At 37.8% G+C, this 25,936-nt stretch overlaps 1 protein-coding gene across 3 annotated transcripts; it reads right to left on the bottom strand.

Moving 5' to 3' along the window:
- Window positions 1-573: 573 nt before the first annotated feature.
- Window positions 574-25,849, bottom strand: DRAM2 (DNA damage regulated autophagy modulator 2). 3 transcript variants are annotated; one of them, XM_047085648.1, is made up of 10 exons: window positions 25,745-25,849; window positions 24,553-24,680; window positions 23,342-23,409; window positions 19,154-19,295; window positions 15,039-15,106; window positions 13,412-13,551; window positions 6,143-6,320; window positions 5,559-5,641; window positions 3,765-3,857; window positions 574-3,231 (listed from the first exon to the last, which is right to left on the bottom strand). In XM_047085648.1, the coding sequence occupies exons 4-10, from the start codon at window positions 19,282-19,284 to the stop codon at window positions 3,124-3,126; spliced, it is 801 nt and encodes a 266-aa protein (XP_046941604.1). In that variant the 5' UTR covers window positions 19,285-19,295; window positions 23,342-23,409; window positions 24,553-24,680; window positions 25,745-25,849; the 3' UTR covers window positions 574-3,123. The 3 variants fall into 3 exon arrangements, with proteins under 3 accessions (XP_046941604.1, XP_046941605.1, XP_046941607.1); XM_047085649.1 differs by having other exon boundaries at window positions 6,272-6,320; XM_047085651.1 differs by lacking the exon at window positions 19,154-19,295.
- Between the last annotated feature and the right edge of the window lie 87 nt (window positions 25,850-25,936).

The raw sequence follows: 25,936 nt of genomic DNA, 5'->3' as shown, positions 1-25,936 counted from the left end.
GTCTTATAATTTCTTGCTGCATGCTGGATATTTTCTATAAAAGAACAGTAGGTATGAAAATAAATAATAATTACCTCCACAAAAGGGTGTGCCTATTCCTTGTCAGGCTCTTAGACTGGGAAGCTGCATCAATCTAATCTGTGGTTGATGTGGAGATGAGCTGTGCTGATTTAGTTTAGTTTTACCACTTGCTTCAAATATTTTAAATGAAGATTTCCTTTCAGCAGGAATTGGGATCTGAGAATTGGTGAGAACTTAGTAGAACCTTTGTGTTTTTCAGCTAAATCGCCAGCTTTCCAAACATGTGGAGTTTCTCTTTGCACTACATTCCAAAGGCATAAGTTAGAATTTGAGGTTTTCTCTTTGTATTCTACTCAGGCTTCCTGAGAAGGTGAACTCTCTCTCAGATTACCATGCCTTTTGGAGGATACAGTTGCTTACACTCACAATGCCTCAGAAAGATTTTTCCTGTTTTAGTTCTGTTTTATGTTTTTATCTTCCTAGTAAGTGAGTACATTCTTTCTAAAACTAGCAATCTGGCTGATTGAAAAGAAGCAAGACATAAATCACGCATTTATAAAGATAAGCCAATGTTTACTGAACTTCATTTCACAGTGAGTCTATACAGGACAAGGCAGAAGAGATAAGAGAAGTTCTTTCTCTTTCATAAATCCACTGAGCACTTACAACATATGACACTATTCCAGCAAAATATAATCTCAGTAACTGGGATGGATAAAAATGGAGCTCCTAAATTACAGAAGATCTTGTTTGATTTTCTAAAATCTAAAATTAGAAGTGGACTAGTTCAGGTTCCTTTTACCATGTGATTCTGCCATTTCCTAAAATCTTATCATCAATAATATCCATTGAATGGAAAGAGGAAAAAAAAGGGGACAGGCATTCCCCCTTTTCAGAATCTTAATATGAAAACAACAAATACATCCATTTCACTTACATTTCAGTGGCTAATATTCAGTCTCATGCAATTCTTAATTGAAAGGGAGGCTGGGAAATGCAGTTTTGCTGTGTATCCAGAACAAAAAAGAAATACATTCAGTTCATAGAATCTGTTAATTTTGTCAGCTTAAAAACCTTCTATCCTTAAAGCTAAATATTCAATACAGGAACGTTGATTGAATTGAAGAGGAATGCCTTATCTGTTTATACAAGCTTCTGTACTGACATTGGAGGCAAGTCATATTTTAAGGGAGGGTGTGGTTCTCTTCCATTACTTCAGTGTAAGTGAGGGATAAACACACATTCAAAAATCTATTTATAATCCCTTTTTGAATTAACATTTTCACCCTCTGTTATGTTTAAGAGTAAAAGTTACATAATGGGATTAAAATACTATTGAAGTAACTTTTTGTTTTATAAGAATTTAATGTTAGTGCATATTTCTAAACCTAATATTCTAGTACAGACCTGTAAGTCCAAGTTCTTCCTGTGTCATCCTCCCCACATGTAATTTATAAACTTTGATTCTATCAATCCCCCTCTCACCATATGTGGTCCTTCACAACTTGAATTTCAGCTTCCTTGATGTACAGGAGTCAGGACCCACCAGTGTTTCTCAGGTGTGGTTGCACTATGATTTTCAGAGGCATGAAAGAAATTTTTCATGGTTTGTATCCAAATATTTTTCTAGTGATGTCAAATTTCAATGCATCGATATTTATTGAAGTATCTCCCATGGTCACTACTGTGTGACCTATGTAAATAGTATTTTATTCCACTTTCTGTCTTATTAGCCCAGAAGTCTTCAGCAGTATTATTTACACAGTCTTATATCTAGAAACTTATTCCTAATTGAGATTTCTAATTCCACCAGATAACCATTTTCTTTTAAAGTGCTCCCTCTTATACGTTAAACTTGTCACCATCTTTTATTTTGGCCATGGGATCATTTATTCTAAAATGATAAACCCTGTTAATCTTCTTCAAAGATTCTTTTGAGAACCAGTCACTGGGAACCTTCTGGATGATCATTTTCTTCTTTTGAATTTTCTCTGGGATCTGTAAACCATTCTTTATCTGCACAGATATGGATCCAAGTAGAAGCTATACAATCACTTGCATGACAGAGAGAGAGAGAGAAAGTTGTTTTTGTGGATACAAGTATCACAACTATTTTGTACCTAGTTTTCTCCCCCTCTCTCCCCTTTGGATTGATTTTGTCCTTCCTACAAAGATCACACCTTGTTTAAAAGGGTTAGTATTTGCTCATTCAAGACTACTTTTACAAATAATTATAATTTCTATATAAATGAAAATCTAAGAAGCTCTTGACAGCAGTTTGTGGTAACTTCTATTAACCATATCTGCTATTACTCACAACCTTTCAGCCTCATGTGTGAACACTAGCTCTTGTTTTGTGTAGATCACAACTGAAGTAAACTTACCTATAGCTACTTCTCTCATGCATGAAGTGATTAAAATCCCATTTCAGAGACTAAGCTTCATGAACCTCTTGCAAGGATGTGTGACAGACTAGTTGGCACAGTATTTGGCCTTATGGCAGGAATTAAATCAACACCTACAGAATCACTTGTGCAAAGCCTAAGCAATGAAAGTGCTTACATGAATTTGGGTCTGCTCCCCTTAATAAGTGGATTCCAGAAGAAAAAAATTTTATAGACTGTAAGAAATGTAGTGATATGGTAAAACTATTACTTCAAAACCCAATTCTAAAGGAGCTGCTGAGCAATGCTGAGTATCCGGGGTCCTGGAAAATGTCTCTTATAAAAGTGCTCCAAACAAAACACGCTTTATGATGATTTAAAAAATATGAAAGGCTGGATTTTGTAGACTGCTTGGTACACTTCTGGTTGTTTCTCATAAGTAGGAAAAAAATCTACAATATTGTAGTCCTTTGGTTTTATTTTCTGGGATTAAAAACAAGTATAGGCATAAATGTTTTCCCATGCTCTTCTTGATGATATCCTTTAAAATAACTTATCAAACGGCTTTATTTATGTCTCTTGTTTATCAGTGTTCATCAAAGTCACTGTCAGCCTTAATTAACTGGTTGAAAATTTCAGAGCAGAGTAAGTAACTTTCATGAACATTTTCCCCAATCCCTGAGAATCATAATCATCACAGAAATGTTTTATCCCTTCATCATAAATCTCTGGAAAGTAGCCGTGTTCGTTCATTGTTAACAGGGCAAGGAGCAGTGTCATAGAGGGTTAATCCATGTAAATTGGCTTCCACTTGTAAAGAAATTTTCTGTAACAGAAAAGAAAATTATATATAGACGTTTGTTCCTTAAAGACATCTTCAAAGTCTTCAACATCACATCTTCAATATGCTCTGAAGAACATTTATGGGATTGGGGATGTAAATCAATTCTAATGAGTAACAAGAGTGAGACAGATGCTATACTGACAACGGTATCAACTGTAGTACCAACAGAGTTGGGAAAACCAAGCTTCTCTACTCAGAAGTTCTTCATTTTTCTTTGGTTTCTAAAAGGAATCAGTAGGCGGAGGAATCAGGAAACGTAGGCGGAGTTGATGAAAATTCTGTGAAAAAGTTTCTGCAAATTTACTTGTTCTACAGCCCTATTTTCAAGGTTGAATACCTTACTAACAATACACTACTTCTCCAAACACAGAAACAATTTCCCTGAGTCGCTCCTCTTCTGGCATTGCTGCTTATGAAGTTAATTTTCAAAAAGGCTGGAGACTTGCCTATAGAAACTTCTCTTATTCCACCTGCAGGAAGTTTGACTGCATAAATCTAACGCTGTGTTTTCTTACCTGAAAATCACGGATGTAAGTCAAGAAAAAACCAAAGAAGGAGAATGACAAAGACCATTCTGCTGCAGTGGTGATCATGTGAAGCACATAACCCTTGAGTGACAATGGAAAAAAAAGAACAGTTCTGTGAAATTTCATTCAAATAATCTATAATTTCTCTCAAATAAAAAACCCATAAAATTTATAATCCAATCTGCCTTATGAAAATTAAAGGGCATCAGGTAAATACTAAGGACATTTTAATACACTATAGACTTTTGTTAAAAATGTGTCCATTTGAGTTTAACTATAACAAACATGCTATATTAATTAAAGATGTTAATAAAAGGGGAAGGTATAGAATACATTGACAACACAGAACCCTCTGTACTATTTTCACAATTCTTCTGTAAATATAAACTATCTAAATTCGGATTTGTTTAAAAACTTAATTCCATTTATCTTTTATAAATAATTCCATATCTGAACTTTCTGTGGAAAAAAACCCAATCCTTAATTTATTGAACCTAGCTCGAGAATTAAAGGCAGACATTAGAAAGTTCCTCCTAAATGATTTACCTACTGTAAATTTCATCCAGAGCAAATAAAATTTCCATCTGAGAACTAAGACAGGAGAACTTCTACTCTATGATCAGGAAGTTACTGCCTTTCCCACAACCATAAGATTCATTAAATGTCACTAAAAATGTTTAGGTAAAAAATGCTCATGGTAAACGTGGTGTCATTTTTAGAACATTAAATAATATATGGATTATAGCTAAGAGCATCCAGGGGCTCCTAGGTGGCTCAACTGGTTGAGGATCCAACTCTTGAGTTTGGCTTAAGTCATGATCCTAGGGTCATGAGATCAAGCCCTAGGTCAGGGTCTGCACTGAGCATTGAGACTGCTTGAGATTCTCTTTCTCCCTCCTTCTGTCCCTCTCCTCTGCTCATATATCTCTCTCTAAAATAAAAAAATATATACAATAAAAAAAATAACTGAGAATGGGGCACCTGGGTGGCTCAATCAGTTAAGCATCCAGCTTTAGCTCAGGTCATGATCTCACGGTCCGTGAGTTCGAGCCCCACGTTGAGCTCTGCGCTGGCAGCTCAGAGCCTGGAGCCTAGTTGGATTCTGTGTCTCCCTCTCTCTCTGCTCCTCTCCCACTTATGCTCTGTCTCTCTCTCTCTCTCAAAAGTAAATAAACATTAAAAAATATTTTTAAAAAATAACTGAAAGAATCTAATAAATTACTCCATTCTTTCATTCTTATAAACATGTCCTATCCAGGGCTAATTCTTTAAAAATAACTTAAAATGAAATGCCACTGAGAGGTTTGTGAAAACAGATAAACCTATTTTATCATCTATTTAGTATATGTCCCTCCACTTTTTTTCTCAGGATCAAAGATGCTATCTCCATTCAGATATCCAGTATACTGGAACCCAAATGTAGAGTCCAAAATAATAAACTTCCAGATAATAATTCAGAAAACACGAATTCTAATAATAAAAGATCTCAGTTGGGTATGTTGTACACTACATCCATATTTAGGAGAGACAATTTCTGAGAAAACTCTTTGCCATGATGATTCTCTTCATGTCTTGAAAATGTTCACTGGTCAGACGTGAGAGAATAACACAGGTAATTCTACACAAACTCAATCATACATAGTAAATAATCCTAATTTAACAGAATTGACTATTCTACTGAAAAAGTTTCATTTTTGGTGATGACACAAAAGAATACATCAAAACCAACCAAAATAGTCATCTTTAATATAAAACTAAGTTTTGTAGATTCCAAGCTCTTACTTTGTCCTCGGGGTTCCAATGGAGTTTCTGGTCTACATCTTTGCCATAATTGCCACTGTGCAACAATGATGAGGAAGTCAGCACTATAAAAAAAAGTAAGTCAAGGAGAATCTCGGACAAGACCTGTGCATTTAAATTAGATTCAAAATAAAAATAACTTTAAAGGTCCCAAAGGATTACTCATACATTTGTTTCCAAGGTCCAAACCCATTTTCTTAAAGACTAGATGTCACACAGCAGTAGTGAAAATTAAAATGTGCCTGGAGGATTACTATGAAATGGTCTGCAGAGTCAACTCCCCTTTGCTCAGTAAATCAGTACTATCCTCCATAATTGTTCTCAAGGACATAAACTCATCCTTCAGATGTCTGAAGTGAGTATGATCAGGCTAAACATCAGCTTTGTTCCTAGTTCAATTACTGAGGTCCTATGTAAAATTTGAATTTCACATTTCAAGTCTTTTAATTTACTAACCCAAGAATCTCACCCACAAAAGACCTGCTTACAATATGCCAACAGTGTTCACTTAAATATTGTTATTCAATTCCCTTCCAAGTGGAGCCACATTTTACAGCAAAGGATACTGCTAAATGCACTTACTCCACACCAGATAACCAGCAATAGTCTAATCCAGAAGACTTGTTTGCCATGAATTTTGGGCTGCATTTGGTAGGAAAGGATGGTCTGAACCAACATATATAACGAGCCCATACCAAAGGTGAGCACAGCTCCACATATGTGTACAGGAAAAAAGTCTGTTTTCTAAGAGGTAGAAAGAAGAAATAAGTAAATAAGGTAAACTCAAAACACATTACCAACACAATATTTAAAAGCACAAGCCAGCAATTTCAATAGAACATTCACTGAGTGCAAAAATACTGCGAATTCTACAAAATTACTTCTTGAAGTAATTCTCTCTTAGACTACTCAGCATAAGCCAGAGGACTACAGTAAACCAAATTATTCATATGCCACTACTGAAAATATGACAGTAGTTGTTCATTTACTCATTGAATACCATGTTTCTGTGAGTGCCTCTTGTGTGTCAAACACTGTTCTAAGTACTCAGATATATCAGTGAACAAAACAGGCAAGCACCTGGCCCTCAGAGTTTATATTCAAGTGAAGAAGCAAAAACAATAAATAATAAACTTTAGAAGCAAGTAAAATTCATAGTATGTTAGATGGTGATAAGGATTATAGAAAAAGAGTAATGCACAACAAAGGGAGATTAGCAGGTTGGAAAGCTGGAGGGAGGGAGTTTCAACTTAAACCCAATTTAAATCCAAAAGCAATTTAAAGTCTCAAAAAATTTAAACACCCCATCTTGGCTCTAGTTGATTGGTTTTGATAAAGTATACAAGGGATTATCATAAATTATAATTTTTCCCCCTTTACCTCACTCTTACCGGTATCCATTTACATTTTACTTTTTACTACATATACCCTCTGCTTAAAAGTGACAAGAGTGGCTCTCCAAAAATCCTACAAACATCTTCAGTTGAGCCCCTCTAATTCTCGAAGCTGGCACTGTCTGTATTTCATGTGGTTGGGAAGGCACTGCACAGCATCTGGCACGGAGGGCATCACGGGGTAGCGAGAGGGGAGAGGTAGGGCTTGGGCCCCTCCTTTCAGTCAACTGTGCTAATTCACAAATACAGAAGCCAACTTTCTTAGTTGAAGCTACAGGAAGTTTCCAGTATAAAGAAGTAAAAGATAACGTTTTTGGCAATGCCATTGGTTTTCTTTTGGAGAGAAAAGGCTACTTTGATCCAGTTTGCGGTGTTACAACTGGCAATGAGTTATGAGTACTGAGAAGGGAAAAAAATGCATTGTCATTTCCACTTTGGGTAACAGAAAAAAAACCCTTCAGCACCTGTAAAACAATACAAAAAAATAATAAAAAATAAAACAAAATAGTACTACCTTATCTTCATATGGGAATTTATCTGTACGTATGGATAAAGGCTGGAAAAATATAGACAAAAATGAAATTAACTATTTTAGGGCTATGAGAAGGAATATGGGTGAACTTTTCCCCTTAAAAATATTCTCATATCGTGATGACGCTAGAGATAGAACCTGATTGATGACCATCTGGGACGAGTACACAGTCCCATCAATAAAACCCTGTGACTTAAAAAGTAAAAATAAAAAATGGAGAACATTTATTACTATATTTTTATAGTTATAATAAAGGCATATAAAACTGATTTTAACTGGCAGTGCTTCAGCTTGTACATTAAATTTTGTCATATTTTTGAGACCAGAGAAACAGCAAAAGATCTTGAAATAGGTCAGACAGCATTCTTCCTATGGAATGTTAGAGCCTCTGGGACTGGTTCTACACAAATGTGAGTTTTACTTGGCTTGGATTAGGCAACTTTTCACAGAAAACTTCTATAATAATAAAGCTATGTGTAGCTTAGAATTCATAGGTAAATATTTTGCATACGACTTTTGAAAATGAAACAAACCATCCTTTGAGGTGTAGATAGTTCTATATTTGTTCACAGGGAAGAAGAGTAAAGGAAGAGAACAGAAGAGAATTCTACTCATATTTATTATAACCATTGGTCTTTGGGCATATTTTATGTAATGCTTTTGCACAAATGCATTGAAACTTGATTGAAAGTTACAGAAACTCACTTACACTTATGGAAAAGAGGGTATTTATACCTTTTATACTCATTTTACTAGAAAGGGCAATGACAGACCTATTTCTTGCATAAGCTAGATTAAAGTGTTCTGTACCTGGAAAAAAAAGGTATGTACAGAGACAGAAGTTAACTTATAGAACACTGATAGTAATGCAAATAATCCACATCTGCATAAATGCAAACTGTGTCCTTTTGAATGCTATTAATTATTACCCTGTGAATAATGGCCAGTTTTGCATCATAAATTTATTTTACATTCCTTATCTGCCAATAAATGTGTGGTACTTTGACTTCTCTTTTGAGCTGATTTGTAATTCCTAGTATTTCTCTCATGAATTAATAAGTTAAATAAAGTCTTTGACACATTTATCCTCTTTAAAAATATATCCTTTATCAAAGACAAAAACTTATCTTTTGACAAAGACAAGAAAAATTACAGAGATTATGTGTGGTCAGGAGCCAATGTCTGATAAAGAACTTATAAATTACATATTGATTGTATCTGTAAACTTTACCTAAAAGCAGTTAATGAAACTTAGGAACTAATATCCTGCTTACTTATCCTTATCCTCTCTCCCAGGTGTCCTTTAGGATAAATTTTACAGGAAGAGAGAATGCCATGTGACAACAGAGGCATATATTATAGAGTTATGCCATGAGCCACGCATACCAAGGGTTACTGGTTTCCACCAGAAACTAAGAAAGAGGCATGGAATAGCCTGTGTCCAAAAGGGGACCATCCCTACTAACATCTTGGTTTCAGACTTCTGGCTTCCTAAACTTTGAGAGAATAAATTTCTGTTATCTTAAGCCACTTGATGTATGGTATTTTGTTATGGCAGCCTTATGAAATTAACATAGATTTCTGCTTACTTGACCCTTCCAAGTTTCCTTGAGGGTAAATTTCCTAGGAGGGGAAAAATTCCTCTAAGTAGGCATTGAGGACATATGTGTTTGTTTTGCTGAATATTATCATACACAGTTGTTTTAAAAGGAATTGAATTTGTATCTTTTTAGTCAGAGTTTTCAAATCTCATTAATCTCTTTAAATATGGACGGCCACCCACACTCAGATATCAACTCACGCCAGTCAGAGTGGCCAAAATGAACAAATCAGGAGACTATAGATGCTGGAGAGGATGTGGAAAAACGGGAACCCTCTTGCACTGCTGGTGGGAATGCAAACTGGTACAGCCACTCTGGAAAACAGTGTGGAGGTTCCTCAAAAAATTAAAAATAGACCTACCCTATGACCCAGCAGTAGCACTGCTAGGAATTTACCCAAGGGATACAGGAGTACTGATGCATAGGGGCACTTGTACCCCAATGTTTATAGCAGCACTCTCAACAACAGCCAAATTATGGAAGGAGCCTAAATGTCCATCAACTGATGAATGGATAAAGAAATTGTGGTTTATATACACAATGGAGTACTACGTGGCAATGAGAAAGAATGAAATATGGCCCTTTGTAGCAACGTGGATGGAACTGGAGAGTGTGATGCTAAGTGAAATAAGCCATACAGAGAAAGACAGATACCATATGTTTTCACTCTTATGTGGATCCTGAGAAACTTAACAGAAACCCATGGGGGAGGGGAAGAAAAAAAGAAAAAAAAGAGGTTAGAGTGGGAGAGAGCCAAAGCATAAGAGACTCTTAAAAACTGAGAACAAACTGAGGGTTGATGGGGGGTTGGAGGGAGGGGAGGGTAGGTGATGGGTATTGAAGAGGGCATCTTTTGGGATGAGCACTGGGTGTTGTATGGAAACCAATTTGATAATAAATTTTATATATATATAGATAGATAGATAGATAGTATGTGGACGGCCACAAAAGGGGCGCCTGGGTGGCTCAGTTGGTTGGTCGTCTGACTTTGACTCAGGTCATGATCTCACGGTTTGTGGGTTCAAGCCCCACATCAGGCTCTGTGCTGACAGCTCAGAGCCTGGAGCCTCCTTCAGATTCTGTGTCTCCCTCTCTCTCTGTCCCTCCCGCTTGCACTCTGTCTCTCTCTCAAAAATAAATAAACATTAAAATAAAATAATAAAAATATATAGACGGCCACAATAATCACAAGAGAATTTTTAGCCATCCTGCTTAGTCCCTTAGCCTCTTCACGAAGTTACTAAACAATGAGAACATGTTGGTGGTAAGCACTATGTTAGGTGCTAAATATGCAATATACACAACGGTGAACAAACCCATGGTGCTCACAATTAATGGAGAACTAGATCAACTAAAAATTTTTAAAAACCATAGATATAAAATTAGACTATAAGAAGTACTGTGAGAAATTTGTTTCCAGAGCTTAGAGAACACAAAGAATACAAATAAAGAAAACTCAAACTACACAGAAGCAAGTCTATTCACAGATTTCCCTGAGGAACTACAGCGTGCACTGAGATCTTTAAGACACCTCGATCTGTTTAGGCTTGGGGTTGTGAAATGTCCAACAAAGGAAACATGAAATGGAGTGGAATAACTTATCTTATTTAAAGAACAAAAAAAGTCCAGTGTTATGTACAAGGGAAGACATCAAGAAGGCGGAATGATGCAGGGGCGCCTGGGTGGCTCAGTCGGTTGAGCGTCCGACTTCAGCTCAGGTCATGATCTCGCGGTTTGTGAATTCGAGCCCCGTGTCAGGTTCTGTGCTGACAGCTCAGAGCCTGGAACCTATTTCAGATTCTGTGTCTCCCTCTCTCTCTGCCCCTCCCCTGCTCATGCTCTGTCTCTCTCTGTCTCAAAACTAAATAAAACATTAAAAAATTAAAAAAAAAAAAAAAGAAGAAGGGGAATGATGCAGAACGAGGTTAAAGAGGTAGACAGCACCCAGATCATGTAAGACCTTTGACTTAATTAAGCAGCTTGGCAGGCAGTTTGCCAAACTCCTTTTTCTCTCTTGATTCTATGTCTTTGCATGAAACTTTGGAGCTGTACAGCTCTAAGCAGGGGTACAGAGAAACAGAGTAGGATGTATATATAACTCCAAAAGATTATACCGGAGCAATATTAAATGAAAGGCTTGCAAGAGTGAGTGCAGAGGAAGTATTCAGGCAACTATGGCAGTAGTCCAGATGAGAGAGAATGAAATCTGAACTGGCTGAGAAGGAGATGGTAGGGAGAGAAGTGGAGATGAAAATGGACAGAAGCAGATGCTTTCAAGACATGTTTGAGAGGTAAGACCAATAAGTCCCTACTTTAAAACACAGCGCTAGAGTCTCTTCCAAGTCCAGCTCTAGAACTGTAAACATCTGGTTTGTGGACCTTTTTTTCCTGTATCAATCAGCTAGAGTTTGTTTTTGCAAGAGAGAAGTGGGAAGAGGGGGCAATGCACTCGCCACTTAAAATAAGCAGTAACAGTTTATGTGAGAAAGGAAGGAAGGATATCTGGGTACTATTACAGAGTCTGCTTATAAACAGGGCCCAGCAATGAAGCCATCAAGGAAGGATGTAGAAGAAATTCAATAGGTCCAAAGCTGCATGAAAAGAGATGTGACCAAGAAAGAAAAAGGAATTTGATTCAAAATTATAAGGCTCAGGTGATGAAGTGAATTAGAATGAAAGCTGAAAACAACAAAAAAGTATATCAACTGTTTTTGTAGGTGAATGAGATAAAGGTAGAAAGGCCGTGTGTATGAGTGCAATCAGGAACTGTCAGTGGAATTTACTGGATTGCATAAACAAATTTTAGTTACTAATAGAAGTAACATATTAAGTGTGGAAGTCAGGTTGGGATTCATTTTCCCACATGGGGGTGACAAATATTGTTAAATTGATCAAGGGACAACCAGAGCAAAGAATCACTATCCATACACTAAAAATTTCCAAAACATATTTTTAAACACTGAGCTTTAGAAACTGATGGATGGGGGGCATGTTGCTGAACGGTTTGGGCGGTTAAACATCCAACTTCGGCTCAGGTCATGATCTTGCAGTTCGTGGGTTCAAGCCCTGCAGTGGGCTCTGTGCTGACAGTTCAGAGCCCAGAGCCTACTTTGGAATCTGTGTCTCCCTCTCTCTCTGCCCCTCCCTTGTTTGCACTCTGTCTCTCTTTCTTAAAAATAAATAAACATTTTAAAAAATAAAAATAAATAAAAAAATAAAGAAAGAAACTGATCAAGGAAGGCAGGACCCTATTTGTGGCAAAGACAACTAGGTAGCTGTCCACCAAAAATTGTATGCCCCTTCCATGGTTTAGAGTTGCCCCAGGAACTGATGCTCAGCAAGACTTCATTTCCTAGCACCCCTGTGTCTAGCAAATAAATGTTACTAGAATGATGTGACTCATTCTAGTTAAGGTTAAAGTTGTAAAGAAGCAGGTGTGGTTTTTGCATGTTCTCTTTGTTTCAGCCAGCTGGTTGCAGAAGACATTAAGGACTTAGGGAACAGCAGAGCTCAAAGAAGGATAGTGTCAAGGCCTTAAATCATTGTGGGAGGAAAGCCATCCATCAACCAAAAATAACTACACTAGATGCATGAATATGCCTCTATAAGTATATTTGTATGATGAGTGTGTATAAATAGGGCATCAAACGTCTAAACTGAAACTTTATAAAGACTGTAGAGAGATTAATCAAAAGACACAATGTGCCCAGGATGTGGCTGAAAGAATGTCAATAGAAAGGAATGTGAAGAGTTGGCAAATGTTTATGAAGGTTGACTGCCACTTTGAGAATTCCCTGAGAAAAAGCTGGAAGAGCTCCATATCCTCCCTTTACTTACTCATAGAAGGTGCTGAACACCTAGAAAGAGAGGTGATCAATGGGAACATCTTAACAAGAATATAAATACAAAATAGGTGTCAGGCATATTTTTTTTTAAGTTTAAGTCTATAATTTGGTCACTTATAATTTATATCAATTCTCTCTGGTCTTGGAGTAATCACCAACTAAATAGTAATAAAAAGTCTAATAAATAAAGAGTCCTGTGGACCCTTAAAGGGATAATTTATAAATAAAGAGTTCTGTGAATCCTTAAAAGGTCAGAATAATTTATAGGTGTTCAGCAGTTTACTGAGAATGAATTTTTCTAATTGTATATGTAGTGATCTCTAAGAAGGCCAAATAATTAATGGTTTCTTTGTCAAGGCAAAGAAACAATAACAGTGTGTAACTGAATGTTTCAGGTTTCCTTTTTAACATGTATTAATTTAGGTACTTCAGGAAAATACCTATGTTGGGCTAAAGCACAAACCTGGAAGTTTGCCACGATAGAAAGTCCAAAACAACTCAGTAATCCAAGTACAAGGCCAGCCTTGTTTATTCTGATGATACGATTCTCTTCAGGATTCAGAGCATGAACTTGCTTATAACGAACATAAATTGTAGCAATGCCTGGGAAGAGATAATCCGAATGACAACAAAGTAATAAATAACCAGGGAATAAAGTTGCCAACAGTTAACAAAGGTCATATATCATAGATTTGCCTTTTACATTTTATTTGAGAGAAGAGAAAAAACAAAAAGCAGAAACAGCTGTCGATTTCAAAGAACTTTTAAGGTTGCATTATGGAACTAGTAATATCTCTGTGTGACTCAAAGGCACTGGCCTCCTGTGGGCCTCACATTTACAAATATTTAGGATAAAACTTGAGAGAAGTTTGATGTTTTCTGAAAATGTCTAATGATAAGTATTATATAAAACACAAACTATTCTAGGGGTTCCTGGGTGGCTTGGTCGGTTATGCATCTGACTTCAGCCCAGGTCATGATCTCACGGTCCGTGAGTTCAAGCCCCGTGTCGGGCTCTGTGCTGACAGCTCAGAGCCTGGAGCCTGTTTCAGATTCTGTCTCTCCCTCTCTCTCTGACCCTCCCCTGTTCATGCTCTGTCTCTCTCTGTCTCAAAAATAAATAAATGTTAAAAAAAAAATTAAAAAAAAACAAAACACAAACTATTCTATATGATTAGCATTAAAGTCTAAAGTAATTAGTGCTAAAATATGGATAAAATGAGTCTAGGCAAACAAAACAAAACACTAAAAGATGATTTGCCTCACTCTCATCAAATTATTACAATTTGGCTCAATGAGATATAGCAGTCAATTACACAGGGGGAAAAATCACACAACAACCCATTTTACTATCCTTGTTAGTCAAGAAAGAGTCAAATCAAATCAAATTTTCCATGGCAAAAATATTATCAAAGATCTCAGAAGTATAGAAAAGGAAACAGAGATATGCTTTTGTAGACAAGTTTTTGAAAACTTTAGTCATAAGAAGAATTTCTATGCACTGAATCATTTCCTTGACTTCAATTTTTGAAGCAAGTAATAAATATCATATGGAAGAATGCAAATATTTAAAACAGTCAAAACTGAGAGAAAAAATATTTTAGTAAATCATTAATGAAGTTTGGTTCAAAAAAATAAACAGGAATGTAAAATCCAGTAGAACTCCATTCTTTTGGCATTAGAACATCATTCAAAAATCAAAACGTGGTTCCACTGCTGCTCTCAAACTTCTAAGCTGTTTATCCCAAATGAATTTAGTTGGTGTTAGTTGTGAGCAGTGTGTTTACAGCTTTCTGTCCTCTACTGGTTCCTTAAGAAATCCACTTAAGGCCTCAAGAAATATTTGGTTGTACTTTACAACTTCTATTTGAATGAGAAGTTAAATAGCCTCATAGATATGTCTATGATTTCTGTAATTTAGCATTTTTAGAAACTGCTTTTCTTTTAAAAGAAACATATCTGCGATCAATAATTTAGTGATAACAGTCCCTCCAGTAAACAGAAAGTAAAACAACGAACAGAGTAGTGTTTAAAGAAGGAAATTAATTTAGCTGTTAATTTCAATTTTTAAAATAATTCCCATCACTTACATAAAACTGCGGCGATATTTAACATTGCCCCAAACAAGCATTTTTCTGGAGGCAGTGTACCGGTGTCACTGAAAGAAAAAAAAGAAGGTATTTGGATTTCTCACACTAGGTATACACGTGCATTTTTTCTAAAGAATAAAAAATAGCAGGGATTACTTCAAACCCTTTGTCTTTTTATACATTTGTAAGTTCAGCTCTTATATAATTTTATGAGAACATGACAGTTTGAGCTCACAATATCCTACCTGGTTCACTTTTTCTCATATCGCTTTAGCTTATTTCTTTTTCACATAACAGAAATCAACAGAAAATGATTCGAAAAACACACAAACAAAAGCACATGCTGGGTATGTTAGGGCTGTGTTCCTGACTTCCATCCTGGGCAGGTGTGTTCATCTGTCTCACCGGAATATTCGTTCCCTAAACACCGCAGGTTCTTTCACAACTCTGTCTTTTGGCATCTGTTGTTGATGCTGCCTATAATTCAATTAATACTTAATCATTTCCTGTTAATTACAAAAACATTTATCAAGCACCTCCTAAGTACCAGACAGTATTTTAGGGACAGGAATACAGTGGTTAGTAAAAGAGACAAAGCCCTTGCCCTCCTGGAGCTTCCACGCGAGACCAGTTTTGAGTCCCCTCCCCTCCATAGCTTAGCCAACTCCTCTAGCAGAGTGCACACTCACAAAGCATTCTGTCCAGACTTCTATCGAAATCACTTAGTACAATGTATTGCAATGCATCGGTTTACATGCCTGTGTTTCAGGGCAGTGTGGAATACACAGATCCAGGTCAACAGTCCACCCACCATTTACTGCAACACCTTGGGTATGCTCTTTTCAGTCCTTCTGACTGCTCCTTATCTGCAAAATGGGGCTATTAATTCCCTCCCAGCCTCGTCAGACCAACAAGAGGAAATGAAACTGTGGTCATACATGTGAAGATCTAGCAGAGTAGCAGACACAGGGGAGATGCGTGTTAAATGTTACTTCCTTTCCCTTCCTTCAAACTACAGTAAAGATGAAAAAGACAAAGACTTTTTCAAAGTCTGTTTTGAAAATAAGAAGGATCTCAACTAACACAATGTAATGGGATTAAAAACGAAATGGAAACTCATGCCTGGTAAGGAATCAATAAGGTTTGGCGAGTTAAATTGGGTTAAGTTCAGGAAAAGTAAAGTATCAAATATCAATTCTAAGTATCGTTCCTTCTGACTCTAAAATGTATCTTCAGAAACAAAAGATTTTGTTACTCTGATCACCTTCAGGAGGTGGAGATTGTGGTTTTGTTTGTTTCTTCTACCTTTCAAAATTTCAAAAATAATGTATATATATTCTTATAATCAGAAAAAAAAAATCCATAATAATCCATAATAGTTGTATTTCAAGTGATGCCACAGTTTTGAACTATCCCATAAGTAAACAAAAGCATGCATTTCCAAGACGACTGGCTAAGTGTGCTCCTTCCTTGGCTCTGCATCAGAATGACATAAACTGGCCGACAAGTGAAAAGAGCCAAGTCCATCACCTCATCAGCATGATGCCCCAACCCGGTGGTCATCAAATTATTTTGATCATACACTATCAAAAAAAAAAAAATCTGGGGCGCCTGGGTGGCGCAGTCGGTTAAGCGTCCGACTTCAGCCAGGTCACGATCTCGCGGTCCGTGAGTTCGAGCCCCGCGTCAGGCTCTGGGCTGATGGCTCAGAGCCTGGAGCCTGTTTCCCATTCTGTGTCTCCCTCTCTCTCTGCCCCTCCCCCGTTCATGCTCTGTCTCTCTCTGTCCCAAAAATAAATAAATGTTAAAAAAAAAAAAAATCTGATCATGTAACTTCAAAATGTATGTATTATATAAATTTAAACATTGAGATTTAAACAAAATACACACAGAAGTTCTAATAATTTCTCCTCGTGCCCCAGTACTAGTCTTGTGCATTCTACCTGAGCGTCCACTACTTGAACCGCTAAGAGAACATGTGCAGTGGAACCGCTGAAGCACATGTGCAGTGGAATTGTCTTTGGAGTGAAATTTACACTTGGTTATGTCTTTTGGGACTATTAACAACTAAACCTTTCAGATAGGGTGTGTGAGCTGAAAGGAAGTTTGCAGAGCATCTAGTCTAACTCAATCATTTCTCAGATGAAGGAAACAAGCCTGAGAAGTAAAATTAAGTACTACTGAGTTTAGATATATTAGAATGTTGGAGAAAGATCCCAGGGTAATATTACTAAGGTCATTAGCAGGAAAATAAAAAGGCAGAACGACAGGGATGGAAAAGGAAGTGTCTAGGGTACTATCTATCAGAAAGTCACATGCAGTACCATCACAGAACTGAAACTCTGAAGAACCCAATGGCCTCTTAAATGATTAAAAGCTCTTTAAAGTGAAAGCAGACAAGTTCTCGAAGGGGAAGTAAAAATGCTGACGGATGCTCAGGAATCACAGATATATGCTCGCTAAAGAGTTACTAAAGAATGAATGGGCTCCTTAAGCTACATATTTTGCTAGCAGAGTGGTGAACGGTGGTGATTCTTCATCAGAATATTCCTAGACTTGGAACCTTAAATTCTAAAGTATCTTTGATTTTTGTACATCTTCCCAAAGTGTACCCAATTTGTTGATATCCTTTATTTGACAGCATGCTACTGTGAGAACAGATGTAGATGGTAACATTCTGATCTCTTCTTGATATTTTTAAAAGGTAAATTTAGGCTTTTGGTTTATCATCCTTTAAAAGTTCACTATTTTCGGGGCGCCTGGGTGGCGCAGTCGGTTAAGCGTCCGACTTCAGCCAGGTCACGATCTCGCGATCCGTGAGTTCGAGCCCCGCGTCAGGCTCTGGGGTGATGGCTCGGAGCCTGGAGCCTGTTTCCGATGCTGTGTCTCCCTCTCTCTCTGCCCCTCCCCCGTTCATGCTCTGTCTCTCTCTGTCCCAAAAATAAATAAACGTTGAAAAAAAAAAATTAAAAAAAAAAAAAAAGTTCACTATTTTCTATGTTGGAAAGATTACTTTTCAGGAGATAAACAAACAAGTGAAACAACTACAGCAACAAAACAAACAATGGAAGGAAATCAATGAAACCATTATATTACCTCTGGACAGGCAGGAACTGGAGAGGGCTGAAACAGACTTTCATTTTTTACTTTTATAATCAGTCTAGTATTGTTTAAAATTTGTTAGAATAAGTATATATTGCCTTTATAATTGGGAAAAAAAGAGAGTTACTGACATAGCACATGCAACTGAGTACCCATACTAACGTCGTTATTAGTTTTGAAATTTCAAAAATACTACTGATAAATTTTGATACTTAATATGTTAGAAAGATCTAGACGACATGTCATAAAGATTATGAGCAGAGCCTGTAGAATCAAATTATCCAGTCAAACTGAACCTTGGTTCCATCACTTACTGAATCATGTGCCCTTGAACAAATAACTTAACCTCGGACCTCATTTCCTCTTCTCTCAAATGGGGGTAACAATTCTTACTTCAAAGGGTAATTATAACTATTCAATTATTTAAGACCTGAAGAATGCTTGAAACATTACCTTGTACACAGTGGGTCAAGAAATAATTGCCATTACCATTACATTTTAATACTATTACTGTTGTTTGCAGCATTTTTGAATTTTAAGGGGAGAATAATTTCACATCTCTCTTCTGAGACAACCTCAAGTACTTATTTGGAAAACAAGACACTTGAACGTCGTAATTCACTAACTAGTTCACTAAGTGAATCTAATTCCATCTCCACATTTTTCTATCACATGGAAAGAACCAAACATAACTTCCTTTTTATATCCCTTTGGTTGTTGTAATGTCAAACATGAAATCTGAATTTTAAATGTTAGCATTAAATGTGGCTTTGGCTACTATAGACATTTTATCAATATTTGTTCTTCCAATCCATGAGCATAAAATGTTTTTCCATTTCTTTGTGTCCTATTCAATTTCTTTCATCAGTGTTCTATGAAGCAGAGTACAGATCTTTGACTTCTGTGGTCAGGTTTATTCCTAAGTATCTTATGGTTTTTGGTGCAATTGCAAATGGCTTCAATGTTAAAATGTGAATGAAACAGTCTCCTATAAAAGGATATATTTCACTGACCTGATATAAGGCAAAGCAGGGTCAACATGGTGGAGTGTTATAGCAATAATGTACGAAAATATGAAAGCAGCAGCTGTCCAAATTACTAGGGCAGAAGGAAGGAAACTGAGACCTTGCTGAAACCACCACATCTCAAACACGTCTTCCGAAGTAGAAAAAAAAAACAAAAACAAATTAGAAAAGATTATTCACAAGTATTTCATCTCTTCTACTTTAGCTATCCACTCCCACAATCTTGTACTTATCACCATGAGCTGTCCCACTTCTGAAATCATCCCCCATACCATCTCCTAACACCTGTTTGCTTTCAATTTCTCGGTAAATGGAACCGAGTTTCACCCACTTGCCATATTCAGAAACATCCTTTCTCCCCCATCTTTCCACACATAATCAAGTACTAAGTAATGTTTATTCAATCTCTCCAATATCCTTCAAATCTACCCTTTCTCTCCATCTTCCCTGCCACTACTCTACCCAAAATACCATCATTTCTTGACCAGATTATTGTTATAATCTCCTAAATCGTCCTTCTCTAGTGTGGACCGTGATCAGTCTAGACTCTACCTTATAACCAGAGTGATCCTTCTAATTCTGAAATACCAATCTGACCACCTAATTCTCCTACAAGAATCTTTCGGTGCCTCCCTGTGCCCTTATAAATTGTCTTTCCTCCTTAACACGATCTACAAGGTCTTTGTATTGTCTGATCTCTACTTACCTTTCCATAATTCATCTCTGACTACTTATTTGTTCCCAGTTCCTTGTTCTAGTTATCATCATCTTCATCATCATTACAAAAGTAAACACAGTGTCTACTCTGTGTCACCAAGTTACTAAGCATCTTAATTACATGATCTCATTTACTTCTCAGAACAGAATTACAGAGACAAAGAAAACTGTGCAAGGTCACAGAGCTGGAACTCAGTAGAGACAGAATTCAAACACAGGCCTTCCATTCTAACACCAATCACTATGCTCTACTGCTATAGCGAACTTCTTTCAGATGTTCAAATGGGTCATGCTCTCTTGCACACTCATAGACCTTCACGTACACTGTTCTGTCTGGATGGCAGGCCGCAGTGCTATCATCCCCCCAGCCCTACGACCACCTGTTAACTCCTATACATATTCAAGTCCCAGATCTTCCAGCTTCAGCTGAGTGGCCCTAGTTTGTTTCCAATAGTACCCTTTACTTCTCCAACCAGGGCATTTATCTCACTTAACTGTTCCTAGTTTGCTTGGTTTTATCTTCACTAAACCTTAGATTCTGAGACAGAAGAAACCAACTGTTTTGTTCACCATTACATGCATAAGGGCAGGGGAAGAAAAAGAGCACCTAAATACACACCTAACACACATCACCACTTTCTTTCTTCAACTCCAGACGGAGAATGTTAAGTAATCATAATGAATTTTAAGACATTAATGTATCCGAATGCATTTACTTTTCAAAAATAAATACAGAAATACTTTCAAATTCTAAGAAATTACTCCTCTGTATGTGAAAATAATTTCATGTTTGGAGGGGTATCTTCTCATAGTTTGAGGGACAGAAATTGAGTATTTCCCATGAACAATGTAAGAACAACTCCTATCTACACAACCCTCCAGTACACTCAGCGTCCGCATCTCAGACTGAGGTTCCAAACAATGAAATCTCAGCCATTTTTCACTTGTCATTTACTCTGATCATCTGACTTGTTGCTAAATATGTACATTTAAATCTTGCTAAATAAGTTTCTTTTCCTTTATCCCCAAAGTCACCATTATAGACATGGTTTGAGTAATTTCCTGCCTGAATTATCATAATCTCCTTCTTTCTGTTCTTTTTTTCCCTTCTGAGTCTTTAACATTCTATCAAATGCTTTTCATCAATTTAAACATGACAATTCCTTGCCACATTCCTATAGTGCTTTCCCCAGCATAAGTTTCTGGGATAATGATTCTCAATTTCTAGAAAGTTTGAACTGCTTCTAAAGTCTTTAATTTTTCTCCTTTCTTCTCTTTGAACATTATTTTAATTTGTTTTGGGTAATTCTAATGCAACATCCTTAGAGGAATCTAATTTCATATTTGTTGGTTCCACTACCCCTTGTACCTGTTTTATAGTTTTTGACCATGAACTTGTATTTGGATGATTTTAATTGGGAGAATTCTAAAAGGCTTAGGTTAAGGGTAAATCATTCCAGAAGCGCCTGGGTGGCTCAGCTCAGTCGGCTGAGTGTCCGACTTCAGCTCAGCTCATGATCTTGCCATTCCCAAGTTCAAGCCCTGTGTCAGGCTCTGTGCTGACAGCTCAGGGCCTAGAGCCTGTTTCAGATTCTGTGTTTCCCTCTCTGTGTCTGACCCTCCTCCGCTCATGCTGTGTGTGTCTCTTTCTCTCTCAAAAATAAACAAACATTAAAAAAAGAAAAGAAAAAAAGGGTGAATCATTCCAGGGAGGGTCTATAACTATTTTTGCCAGACACTCTGGCACATTACCAACCTAGGCCAACTTTAATTTCTTGACTTCCAGGTTTTTCAGACCATGTAGATATGTAAATTGAGCCCTGAATCTGAGTGATGGCAGACCCTGTAGCTTCAGGTTCTCAAGGGGGAGCTTTACTCCCTCACCTGGACCTGGGTGAAAATTTCTTTGTGATCTTCCTTTGCCAGAAAGGAGATACATTTCCTAGCCCACCTTTCATTAAGTGTGGATTTTTGAGGATCCTGGCTGAATGAGGAGGAAGGTGATTCTCCAAGGCCGTGAGTTGTACAGTTGCAAGTAGAAATCTTTACATTTTATTTTTTATGAGAAAGGTCATCCCCTGAAACACATTTACACAAACTACCCTGTGAATGGTGCCTCTTGGATTTGTATACCTGAGAAGTTAAAGGGGTATGAATTATACCTCTCTACCTTGGGGGGAGTGTGGGGGGGGTGGAGAGAAGAGGAGCCTATGAGCTGACTCTAATTGTGCTTCATTTCTGCTATCAGCCAAATGCCCTCTCCCCGCAAAAGACACATTGCTAGTTTACTACTCTGGTTTCTGCTCTCTTTGACTTTTAGCCCTGGGCATTTTCCTTTCTGTTCTACACACCTGCTATGCATTTAAAGGCTAATATAATTTATCCAACATTTAGGTGTTTTAGCAAAAGTAATTTTCACAACATCATGTCCATCTCATTTCTAGAAGCATAACCTCCTCTCTCCCTTTAATCATTTTTGAACGCCCACATCCTTCCTATTCTTTACAATGGAGCTCAAATACCATCTTCCACACACAACCTTCCCTTATCTCTTTGCATCTGGAAATAAGCACTCCTTCTTCAGAGAACACTAGATTTGCACATCTCTCATGGCTATTATCTTCTGCAGTAGGACAGATAAGGAGAGTGTCTTTAAGTGGATAAAATCCTTGATAAGAGACTCTACTACCTAAGCATAGCAGAGGGCCTTGCCCATAGTAATCACTCACTATTTTCTTTTTTTAAGTTTATTTATTTATTTGAAAGAGACAGGCAGAGAATCCCAAGCAGACTCTGAGCTGTCAGCGCAGAGCCCAATCTAGGGCTCGATCTCACAGACCATGAGATCATGACCTGAGCCAAAATCAAGAGTTTCATGACTGAGCCACCCAGGCACCCCTCACTCAATATTTTCTGAATGAACAAACAGCCAAATCCAAATTATCTTAAACCCCAAAAAGATTCACGACTTTTCTCCTTCAGCAAACAGTATTATCATTTTTCTAGGTTATCCAGATTCTAAAACCTCAGAGTAACCCTATGTTCCAATACAGAATCCTCCAGCCAAATGTGGCTATTTAAATTAAAATTACAAATGACTAAAATAAAACTTAAAATTCAGTCTTTCAGTCACACTAGCCACATTTCAAGTGCTCAAAAGCCACATGTGTCTAGTGGCTACCATGGAAGATGGTGAACACATAGAACATTTTCCATTATCAATAGCAGAGTTCTATTGTACCATGCTACATAGCTATCACAGGGATTGCACTGACCTAGCACAAGAAACTAACACATTACTGGTACATAATAAGGGCTAGCTTTTACAATTAACTGTTTAAAATAATGTCCACTTCACAGAGCTTTAGTCAAGAACTAAATGAATTAATATAAGTGAAATACTGTCATAGATGGTCCATAAATGGTTGTTCCTCTTGTAGAATGCAAAAGATGAATTACCTGTTTTACAAGTTCATAAGATACGTCTTCAAATCTGCACAAACCTGCACCTTTGTAAATCTTGAAATCTACATACAAAGAGAGTAAAGGGGTATTTCAAACTGCATTCTTTTAAACATGTACAATTTCAAGTCAAGGCATCAATATTTGTTCATGGGTAGAACACTATGTTATAGAATTATTAATAACTTATTTTTCTTTAAAGAGTTGATAATTGTGTGTTTAATTTTTTAATTTTAAATCTAGTATAGTTAACATACGGTGTTATATTAGTTTCAGGCATACGATACAGTGATTCAACCATTCTATACATTACTCAGTGCTCAAGATAAGTGTACTAGTGTGTTTTATAATGATGTTGTACCATCAGAAATTAAGTAATATTTTAAATCCAGGATGTCACTTTTCCTATCCTTTCTCCCATTAGACAACTTTCACTGACCTCAAAAAAGATAAAATGAAAGGAAAAACACTGAGTTTCCTCCTACAAAAGGAAAGACAAAAATGAGGAAAGAACAATAGTTTATTATTAAGCAAAATAAAACATTAGTCTGTGTGATGCAATGGAAAGAACACACACAGTTGTGAGAGGAGGAAAAAAAAATCACTAATCTGTGTGATGCAATGGAAAGAACACAGTTGTGAAATCAGTTGTGACATTTAGCCAAGTGCAAATCCTAGCTTTATCAAGTCCCAGCTGTGTGATTTAGGAAAGTTACTAAGCTTCTCTGAGTTACAGTATTCTGATTTGGAAAGCAGCTATATCAAAGGGTTGTTCCTTAGAGTAGAACAGAGTAAGCACACAATTTAACAATGAGAGTTGATTTATCAATTCTGTACAACTAGCCACAGGGATGGGGAACAACACTCAATTCTTTGCATGTGTGAATCATCTTGGAGTTGTATCTCCTTAGGCTTTGAGGGTTCTCATTGTTTAAACTGACAGTTTAGATGAGAAGCAGGGCTTGAAATGATTTACCAATTTGCTAATGACAACTGAAAACTTTAAGTGCACTGACTTGGTAAGGAAGACTACTTTTGCTCATGTATTTTTACAGTGGAAAGCTGGAAGTATGGCTGGCTAAGTGCCAAGCAAATAAAGTTAAAATTTCAATGGTTAATGATTTAAGGAAACCTTTGAAAATAAGCAGGAATAATCTTCATAGAGTAGTAAGAATGATTAACAAAATGTTGTTGCGTCTCTCACCTACCTTCTCTACTTTCTTTGAAGATCCACGAATCAGAACTGCAGTTACAATTCTTAAATTTCACAAATGTTTGAATGCCACTGGTAATAAGATGAATTCCTTATTCATCTGCTGAGTCCTCTAAGTGGTGACTGATAAGAAACAACAAGAAAGTAAATTCTAGATATTCCAACTGAAGAGAGAAAGCCTAAAAAAGAGAGAAAGCTTAAAAAAAAAAAATTCTATGGAACCATCAGGCCCAAAGCAAAACAGAAAACGGTTATTTGTCTAAACTCTAACTTGGCCTTCTAGCAAATGTGATATTCTTATAATTGCTAAATCCTATAGAGTCTAAAAGATTAAGTAACTTTGTTATACGTTGGGTCAAATGTTATAGGGAGAGAAATGGGGAAGAATCTGATGATGCCACAAGAATTACAGAAGGGCATTTGGGTACTGATTTATAAATTAAAATTTGGGAGAACTGGAAAAATTTCCCTGGTGTGTTTCCTGTTTTTCAAATGTATCCTAATGCAAAGAAAGCAGTGTGAGGATACAAAGGACCAGCCATTTACCTTTCCGTATTGGGCTCACACACCCTTCACTCCGCCCCGCGACAGAACTGCGCGTGGTGGACAAGCTTCGGGTAAACACAAGGTCAACACAGATCTCAATTTCAAACCTTCCCCCAAGCACCCTACCAAGAACTCTGAGCCTGGGAGTGAAAACTGCAGTTTTTGTGGGACTGGGGCGAAGGTTCTCAGTAGCCGCTTAAAACAAAACCAAGGCACTATTTACACCTTTGCCTCCTTCAGAGGTGCAAAGCCCTCGGACTAGCACCTGGGGCCAGGAAAAATGCGGGAGGCGGAGCCTGACCCGGCTCGCGGATAGGGGGCAAGGGAGAGGGAAGTGGGAGGGGGACCGCCCAAGGATGGGGGCGCAAAGGTGAAGCGCGGAGACCTAAACCCAGTGCACACACCCGCCCCGGTCCCCCGGAGCCCGCCCGCGCCCCGACCACCACCAGGTCCCTCTCCCGCGCTTCGCACAGCGTAGGGCCAGCTGGCACGCGACTCGTGCGCGGGCCACCTTGGTGGGGGGGAGGGGGGTGGCGGGCGGGCTCCGGGCGGCTTCCACTTCTCCGACCCGCCCTATCCCATCCTTTGACACACCCTCCGACAGCGGTCTGGGGCCGGCCCTCATCCCCTTTTCGGCTTACCTTGCTTGCATGGGCCGGCTAGTGCTGGCCGCCGCGTCGGGAGCGGTCCCGCCGGACGAAGACAGGGCGGGCCTCCGGGGCGCGCTCCCGAGCAGCCAGGCCAAGCCTGGGGCGCGCTTACCGCCCCGAGGAGCGCGCCCGCGCCGCCGCTCGTTCCGACCCTGTCTCTCTTTACGGCAATCGCGAAAGTGT

The sequence above is a fragment of the Lynx rufus genome, unplaced genomic scaffold, assembly GCF_022079265.1.
Source record: "Lynx rufus isolate CCGP_SWC_20201006 ecotype Redwood Valley unplaced genomic scaffold, mLynRuf1.p SCAF_2, whole genome shotgun sequence".
NCBI classification, from domain to species: Eukaryota; Metazoa; Chordata; class Mammalia; order Carnivora; family Felidae; genus Lynx; species Lynx rufus.
This window is presented reverse-complemented; position numbering and strand designations above follow the sequence as displayed.

Coding starts and splice junctions, on each gene's coding strand:
- DRAM2 (XM_047085648.1), bottom strand. CDS start 19,284: ATGTGGTGGTTTCAGCAAGGTCTCAGTTTCCTTCCTTCTGCCCTAGTA. Junction 3,858..5,558: donor ATTGGAACCCCGAGGACAAA/GTAAGAGCTTGG, acceptor TTGTCACTCAAG/GGTTATGTGCTTCACATGAT. Junction 3,232..3,764: donor CTTACATCCGTGATTTTCAG/GTAAGAAAACAC, acceptor TTTCTGTTACAG/AAAATTTCTTTACAAGTGGA.